At 39.1% G+C, this 9,158-nt stretch overlaps 1 protein-coding gene across 1 annotated transcript in view; it reads left to right on the top strand.

Annotated features, from left to right (window-relative positions):
• The window catches only part of LOC107687936 (filamin-A-interacting protein 1-like), a 23,330-nt gene extending 15,702 nt beyond the window's left edge, over window positions 1-7,628 (top strand). The window contains exons 3-6 of the mRNA XM_016485425.1: window positions 621-797; window positions 1,340-1,518; window positions 3,885-6,591; window positions 7,419-7,628. Coding sequence (XP_016340911.1) covers window positions 621-797; window positions 1,340-1,518; window positions 3,885-6,591; window positions 7,419-7,628 — 3,273 coding nt within the window. The remainder of the gene's footprint in view (window positions 1-620; window positions 798-1,339; window positions 1,519-3,884; window positions 6,592-7,418) is intronic.
• Window positions 7,629-9,158: the final 1,530 nt, after the last annotated feature.

Below are 9,158 nucleotides of genomic sequence, written 5' to 3'. Positions count from 1 at the left end.
TACAAAGGTACAAAACAGATTTCAGTACTTCAATAGGTTGGTATATTAACATTATATCAGTTAATGAAATTGCGGTATTTAACTGTAAATTTCAGTTAAAACCGTAAAACCTAAAACCTTGCTACCGTATTTTTTACGGTAAAATTCCAGCAACCACAGCTGCCGTTTTTTTACCATAAATTTTACGAATTTTTTTTACAGTGTACGTTATGTTCACGCTTCCACCCATCGAATTTTCAACGTCTTTTAGGTTATGCCAATACACTTTCAGGGGTGAAAAAAAATTACTATTTAAGATAAGTCTCAGCTATAGAGAAATGCATGTTGTTTACAAGTAAATCTTCATATTACGAAGAAGTTTAAGTAAATTTTCTGGCATATTTACGTCTTTCAGGTTTTGCCAATGGTATATGACCCATTTCAGGTGTGGCCAAATTACTATTCAACATCAGTCAAAGCTATACTGAAATGTATCTTCATATTTACAAGAAAATCTTCACATTACGTGTGTGCTACTTTCTACGACTGCTTTACATCAAACGATCATTTAGGTCAAATCCCCCCATAATTCGTACCGTGAATATATCCCAAACCATTTATGATTTTTACTTGTCACCCAGGCACGAGAAGATGTGATCCATCTACTGAGGTCTGCGCTGCTAAGTCGACCAGAGGAGCTGGAGTCCCGTTATGGCTTATCAGGGCCGACCCGACCCCTGCAAGCCCTGCAGAGAGACCGAACGCTCAGCAACAACCATGCACAACATGAAAATGTGTATGATAAGCCAATGGCAGAGGTACACGCACAGAGAAACGAATAACAGTGACTAGTTCACCCAATAATAAAGCAATAAGTGCCTAACAACGCCCCTTAGCTGTTATAAATTCACTGTAAACCACGGCTTCACGGGGTTTATTGCTTCTATAAAACGGTTATTCCACATATGTAGTTAGGTTTCACAAAATAAAACAGAGCAAATAAAGTGTAATGATATTAATAAAAACAGTATTCTTCCACCAAACAATATAGTTCCTCAGAAACAGTTGTGGTTCCAACAAAGTGGTTGCCAAGCAACACACAAAGTAAACAGAGGTGTGTGTTTGTAGAGTAATTTACAACAGCTTCGAACGTGGCTCAGCCAATCAGAATCAAGGACCGGAACTATCCGTTTTATAAAGAAAATTCTGTCATGGTTTGGAACAAGGGTGAGTAGCCTAAATGATGACAGAATATTAATTTTTTTGGATGAACAATTTCTTTAAAGTCAACAAAAAGTGCAAACCCTTCCCTCTGTTAGTTAGTCTTATAATTGTATTTTTTACTGTCTGTATGTCTCAGCTGGACAGATTGCGGGATAAGCACAAGGACTCATATCGCCGTATGCTGGAACAGCTCTTGCTGGCTGAGAAAAGCCACCGGCGCACTGTGTATGAGCTGGATACTGAGAAACTCAAACACGTGGACTACATGAACAAGAGCGATGACTTCACCAACCTCCTGGAGCAGGAACGAGAGAGGTGAGAGAGGAGAGAAATGGTACATTTCACGAGTTTGCCTGCCCATTCAGTCAATGGCAAACAAACGTGGCTTGCTGTTCACGAACCCGAGGTACGGCTCGAGCTCCGAGTAAGAACCCCCCTATGATTGAACAGTGTGGAGGAAAGGAGAAGGGAATAGAGGAGGAGAAGGGGATGTGGAGGGATGCTGGAATGGAGCAATGGCTGCTGCTTATATACGGTCGTTGTGATGATTGGCAGGACTGAATGATTAAAGAAAAACAAGTAGAATAGAAAGCTAGAGTTTTTTTTTTTTTTTTTTTTTTAAAAAAAAAAAAAAAAAAAAAAAAAAAAAAATTTTTATTTTTTGTATTTTTTTTTTTTTTTTTTTTTTTGTGATCAACTTTTTCACGTCTTTCAAATTTAAACAAAATACCATAATTGGAACAAATGGCCAAGGAGGAAGTAATAACAGACATATTGCCAATAATTTGACAGTCGGACAAGAAAGAGAGAAAATAAACAAACAAATAAATAAATAAATAATAAAAAAGGATAAAATAAATCTAAATAAATACAAGGGTTACATTATATAATAATTTCTTTATATAAATCATTAAAGTGGAAGAAAAATGTTGCCAGGCATCAATGGTCCCAGGTTTGGCCTTATTAATTCGTGCTGTTGTACACTCACAAGTCACTATTTTAAGGAGGCTATGAATCCAGTATGTTTTTGCACACATGTGCGGTGTAAAACAGTTCTACTGTCTTCTTTGCAGCTGTAAAACAAGCAAACAACATTCTCTTCTACACATAAATCAGAGTCAACATTAAGAAGACATAAACTTGGATTGGGGATGTAGTCAGTTTTCAGTAAGGAGGACAAAACAAAATGTACATGAGTCCGTAGATTAGAAACAATTTGACATTCCCAGAACATCTGATGAAGACAGGTACCTGGTAATGTAGTATTACAAATATGGCAGTTATAAGTTTCATTTAGAACATTTTCTGTAAAACTAATTCACAAGTATCTGTACTTTATCCGAGTATTTTTATTTTGAGAAACTTGTACTTTTTCTTCACTACATTCTAAAGCTTAATGTCGTTCTTTTTACTCCACTACATTTATTAAAAACATGTCGTTCCTCGTTATTTTGAACTGGAGAAATCATCACCCACTCCAAGACGCGATAGCAGTGTCCGATTCGTGAACAAGATTATTTCTTTAATGAACCTGTTAAATTAGGTCGCAAATTTCATTGAACGATTTATTCGTGAATTGGACTGATCAGATTGCAGCTGTTCTCGAGTCAACAACTCACTGATTCAAATGATCCAGTCAGAGAGATTCTCCTGATAACAATTCAGTAAATTCACAAGTCTGACCAAGAACAGAAGATCTTCAGGGCTTTAGTGTTGTGCGTGACCGATGGCACAAAAAGTAACCCAGCTAACACACAACATACTAGTCACGAAATTTGGTAATTTCATGACTTACTAAATGACAATGTAACTAGGACGACACATGCTCGTTATTTCATTACCATCAAATTACCAACTCACAACATGGTTAGTACAAACTTTTGTCCCAGTTATGTACTAATTTCATAATACTTTGGTAATTCTGTCAGGACCACTATCGTCAAAGATGATGGACAATTAGCATACAGTTTGGATTGGCGGTATGGTTCTGTTCTGGGCAAGAACTCCCTGCGCATCCATGCAGCCTAGCATGGATAAGAGCAGGGAGAGCAGCGCTAACCCCCCCAGGGGTAACAGAACCGAACCAACATGAATGTATTGCAGATATCATTAAAGTTCAATAATTTAATGTACACAGTTAGAATTAGTCTGATTCAAAGGAGAATCAGAAGGCTGAATCCTGACTGACAGAGGAGGAGCTGGGGATGGAGGAGGGTAATTAGCTATTGAGCAATGCGAAAACTGCTGATAATACTGAGGGACCTTATATATGAATGCTTAGATAGGTGTTGTATTCCTATAGGTAGATGGGGATCAGCTGAGAGTCAGCTGATGCGAGCTTGACTAACGTGACCTGCCAGAACTAACGCTTACGCTTGATTTTCATGACTTATTGACAATTTCATGACTTATTGGCTTATTTTTTTATTACATGTACAGTAAAATTCTGACTTTTTATATTAAAATACAATATTGTTAGACATTTAATTTTTAACTTATATGATTATGTGTATTAATGAAAGTTCAATTTAATTATTTTGACTAATAATTATTTGTTGTTATTTTGTAACTATTTGTTTAATTCTTTCTTCTAAATGATAAGCATAAGATAAGCACAACTAAGTCAATACATTAAGTCAGTAATACTTACTTATTTTACAGTTATACTTATTTTTCACTAGGTTAAAACGGTTGCTGAAACAAGAAAAAGCATACCAAATAAGGAAGGAAAAAGAATTTTCTAAACGTATGCAAAGAACATCTGGAGAGCTGGTTAAGCTGAAGTCATTTGCACTCATGATGGTTGATGAGCGAGAACTTCACTTGGAGAAAATCGACAAACAGAGCCACAAAATACAAGATCTTCTTCAAAAACTCGAGGAAAAGGAGAAGAAACTACATGAGGCAGAGAGAAAAGCAAAGGAAGACAACCAGGGAATCCTGGATCTTGAGGTTGAGCTGGAGCTAAGAACTTCTAAGTTTGCAAAAGAGCAAGAGGAGATGTCTGCAGAACTGTCTAGTCAAGAATCTCAACATCAGCAGTTGTCCCAGAAACAGATGGAATTGTTACACAAACTCAAGGAGCTTGAAGAGACCAACGAAGCTCTTCAGAAATCAGCAGAGGAGCTCCAGGCTTTAAAGGACAAGATCAGAAAGGGTGAATGTGGCAACTCAAATTTGATGGCAGAACTTGAGACTTTGCGCAAAATAATTCTGGAAATGGAGGGTAAAGATGAAGACATCACCAAAACTGAGAACAAATGCAATGAGTTGAAGAAGATGCTTCTGGCTGAGGAGGCTCAGAATAAGGACCTGAGGCTAGAGGTGGAAAAACTGCAACAGAGAATGACACAGTTAGAGACACTAGAGATGACCTTCAGCATGGGCTGGACGGAATGTGCCCAGTTGCAGGCAGCTTTGGAAAAGGAGAAAAGCTGGACTAAAGACCTAACAGACGAACTTGTGAGCGTTAAAATCCGCATGAAGGAGCTCGAATTGTCTGAGCTGAAACTGGAAAAGGATGAATTAGATTTAAAAGAGGATCTTTTGAAACTCAAATCAGTTACTGTAATAATGGTTAATGAGCACAAGAACATGGCAGACAGAATTAGGTCTGAGGAAAAGAAGAGAGATGAACTGAACCAACTCTATAAGGCAGAGCAGGAGAAAGTAATGGAGGTTACTGAGAGGTTAATAGAGGAGAGCAAGAAGCGTCTGAAACTAAAGTCAGAGATGGAGTTGAAGATAGCTGCTCTTGTAAAAGAGAGAGATGAAATAAAGCGAAAGCTTTTCAAAACAGAAGAACAATGGAAAGCTCTGAGCTCCAAGCATGGTATAATGAAGCACAGTACCATGAACAAAGAAGAAAGGGAGTCTTTTCAAAAGGTGATGGACCTGCAGATTGTCTCAAATACACATGGAAAAGATGAGAATAAAGTTAAGGAGTTGACTTTGGAGACTGAAAGACTTAAGAACCGTCTTCAACAGCTCGAAGTCATTGAGCGAGACCTGATCAAACCAGAGTATGATTTGTTAGCAAGTGAGAAAGAAAAGGCACGTTCTCTCTCACAGCAGGTACAAGAAATAAGTCAAACTGAGTTGATTAAGGTAATAGAGCAAGGTGAGGTGGGCTGTCAAGAGGCTGAACTGAGACATCGGTTCACGATGGAGGAGGCCAAAACCAGAGACCTTCAAGCAGATGTGCAAGCCCTTAAGGAGAAGATTCACGAGCTCATGAACAAAGAAGACGAGCTATCCCAGCTACAGGTGGATTATTCTGTTCTGCAACAGAGGTTTCTAGAGGAGGAAGACAAGAAAAAGAGCATTAGCACTGAAGTTCTAAACCTTACCAAAGAACTTGAGGTCACCAAGCGCTACAGCCGCACTTTACGGTCCAGCACCAAAGGAAGCAGAATGATGGATGTTCCAGTGACGTCAACTGGAGTACAAACCGATTCAGTTGAAAATAGGACAGCTGACAGTGACACACCTGCTGCATTCATTAAGAAGTCCGTCCAAGAGGAGAACCGGATCATGAGTAGTCTGCAACAGAGGAGCTTAAAGAAGCCAGCGCAGAGACCAACAGTACGTGAACTTTACCCTCCAACAGTCAGTGACTATACTGTGAAGAAGTCCTGGATTCCTTGGATGAGGAAGAAAGACAGCAGTGCTTCTGAAGTATCTTTGGATACCAGTGGGGAGGCTGCAACTTCTGAAGTCAGCATGTCCCAAAAGTATGACCATCCATTGAACGCTCAGGTGATCCCAGATATTCAGAACAACGAGGCAACCTTACAGAATCGCATTGGCCTTTCTGAGGACTTGACCAAACAAGCTTCTGCCAAACTATCCCAAGAAACTCAGAGCTCCCAGATGACCGTCCTTCCTACAAATGAACGAACCAAAGAGCCAAAGAATCCAGAAAGAGTTAGATTACCAATGACCTTTGCCTCAATCTCGAGAGTAAAGAGTGCAGAGATCATGAGGTCTCCCTCTATGGACAAATCGTTATCTCCTGTATCCACTGCATCCATCAGCAGCACCCAAGAGTCTGTGGACATGATAACAGGTCGAGCTGTATTTAAGGAGACTCCTGAAAAACGAATGGTCCCCACACCTATCAAGAAGTCAAATGCTAATATCGTTACCACAGAAGACAGTAAAATTCATATTCACTTAGGATCACAGTTCAAGAAGACCACTGACCATGGCTCAGTTGTCATGGCCAAATCTATTCCCGTATCATCTGAGTGTAATGAAGTTTCTACTGGAACTGTGCTATGCTCACCACACAGTGTGACTGCCAGCAAATCAACATCTAGCAAAGCGATGAGCAGCATCACCATCACGCAGGTCACTAAAGCACCTGCCAGACCCACACTCTCAGTGGTAAGTGTCTCATTTAAAGGAACACTCCACTATTTTTGAAAATAGGCTCATTTTCCAACTCCCCTAGAGTTAAACAGTTGAGTTTTACCGTTTTCGAATCCATTCAGCCGATCTCCGGGTCTGGCGGTAGCACTTTTAGCTGCAGCTTAGCATAGATCATCGAATCTGGTTAGACCGTTAGCATCTCGCTCAAAAATGACCAAAGAGTTTCGATATTTTTCCTATTTAAAACTTGACTCTTCTGTAGTTACATCGTGTACTAAGACCGACGGAAAATGAAAAGTTGCGATTTTCTAGGCCGATATGGCTAGGAACTATACTCTCATTCCGGCGTAATAATCAAGGAACTTTGCTGCCGTACCATGGGTGCAGCAGGCACAATGATATTACGCAGCGCCTGAAAATAGGCTAACTTCTGCCATCATAACCAACGTGACCACCTGCTTGCACAGGGAACGTGACTTCCGTTGGAAGTTACCTAACTGGGGACTATTTTCAGGTGCTCTGAATGAGAAGTAATACAGAACTACAGAAGGGTCAAGTTTTAAATAGGAAACTCTTTGGTCATTTTTGAGCAAGATGCTAACGGTATAATCAGATTCAATGATCTATGCTAAGCTGCAGCTAAAATTGCTACCGCCAGACCCGGAGATCGGCTGAATGGATTCGAAAACGGTAAAACACAACTGTTTAACTCTAGGGGAGTTGGAAAATGAGCCTATTTTCAAAAATAGTGGAGTGTTCCTTTAAACCATGCATGCAGGAATATGATTAATCTATACATTAAGAAAGGCCAAGATTTACATCCATGCTCTGTTACTCAACAGCAGCCCATCACTGATGTCCCATCAGCACGATCAGGGTTCAGTCGTATTCCAATGTCTCGGGGAATGAAAACTGGAAAAGCCGTGCTTGGAGCTTTGGGAATCACCACAGTAGTTAAAATGGAAACAAATCCAGAGAACCAAGCCATGCACACTGACCTGAAAAAATCAGCTGTCATTAATGGAGCCCTACAGGGTGGAGGGAAGGGCTGAGAGCATTGAACAAATAATATACAAGTTTACATTTACTATGTCTTGTATATATGATTGTCACTTTCTGCAATTGTTGTGTTGCAGAGATGCAAGGGAAAACAGATTTTTCTTGGGAAAGAACTAGGGAAAGAGAGTTGGGATTTGGCAACATTGCTTTTACTGTAGCACAAATGCTGCAGTAATAATGTATTTTTGTAGGGCACACTGATTTAACTTCCTACACCTCTTTCTTTATGTAAAAAGCCTTTTTCCCTGAAAGTTTGAGTTGGAATAGTTTGCAAGAGCACAAATATTTACACAATTAGGCTGTGAAAGCGACTAGTGAGTAGATTAGAGTATAGAGTATAGAGGTGTGGTGACGTTTAATATCCGACAACCCCAAAACCCTCTTAAGTCCCATTTAGACACTTGTTAGCAACTGTCTTTTTCAACACAAGTAAAAACGTGAGGTAAAAATGTGACAATATGTTGAATTAAGCACAGAACTAAAACACAATCAGCCATTCAGTGTTCAAAACTGAGTGTCCACGAGCAGAGATGGCAGCATGGAGGTCATGTAACAGATCTCTTGAGGGTTTATAGAATTATTTGGTTGCAACAGATGTATTTGAAGAATATTTATCCAGTAAAAAAAAACTGCATATCAAATTAAATAAAATGGTTTATATCAATGACAATTTTTATTTACAAAGAATGTCTGCTAAATTATGTATTTTAATAGTATTGTTCATGATGTTTAATGGTGTATAATTTTAGCATTTTGTGGAATGTACGTATCAGACCAAATGTACGTATCAGACCAAGCATTTTCTGACTGTTGTTGTGAAATGAAATGCATTGATAAGAGCCTCACCAATGAGTATGATCTCATTCTTTCGGATGAGATGTTAAACCGAGGTCCTGACTCTCTGTGGTCATTAAAAATCCCAGGATGTCCTTCGAAAAAGAGTAGGGGTGTAACCCCGGCATCCTGGCCAAATTCGCCCATTGGCCTCTGACCATCATGGCCTCCTAATCATCGCCATATCTACTGATTGGCTTCATCACTCTGTCTCCTCTCCACCAATAAGCTGGTGTGTGGTGGGCGTTCTGGCGCAATATAGCTGCTGTCGCATCATCCAGGTGGATGCTGCACACTGGTGGTGGTTGAGGAGATTCCCCCCTTCTATGTAAAGTTCTTTGAGTGCCCAGAAAAGCGCTATATAAATGTAAGGAATTATTATTATTATTATTATTATTATTATTATCTGTAATGGATTTTTATTACCTGTTTGTAACTAAAAATGTTTTGCTTTCAGATGAGTCAAAATGTCTTTCTTTTCACTTCTTGCGCACACACACACACACACACACATTACAATAAGAAAAAAATATTTATACTTATATTTTATAAATATATATATTGAATAACTTGAAAAACAGCTTTTAATGTGCACTTGCAGACATTTAAAACAGAAAATCTACAAACATAAACTCTGTAGTTCGGAAAAGTCAAAGTGTGAATGCTACTGAAGTTGAGGTCCATAAATT

Source organism: Sinocyclocheilus anshuiensis, unplaced genomic scaffold (genome assembly GCF_001515605.1).
Source record: "Sinocyclocheilus anshuiensis isolate Anshui unplaced genomic scaffold, SAMN03320099.WGS_v1.1 scaffold421, whole genome shotgun sequence".
Taxonomy (NCBI): Eukaryota; Metazoa; Chordata; class Actinopteri; order Cypriniformes; family Cyprinidae; genus Sinocyclocheilus; species Sinocyclocheilus anshuiensis.
The sequence above is the reverse complement of the archived record's forward strand: the minus strand, read 5'-3'. Positions and strand labels throughout refer to the sequence as shown.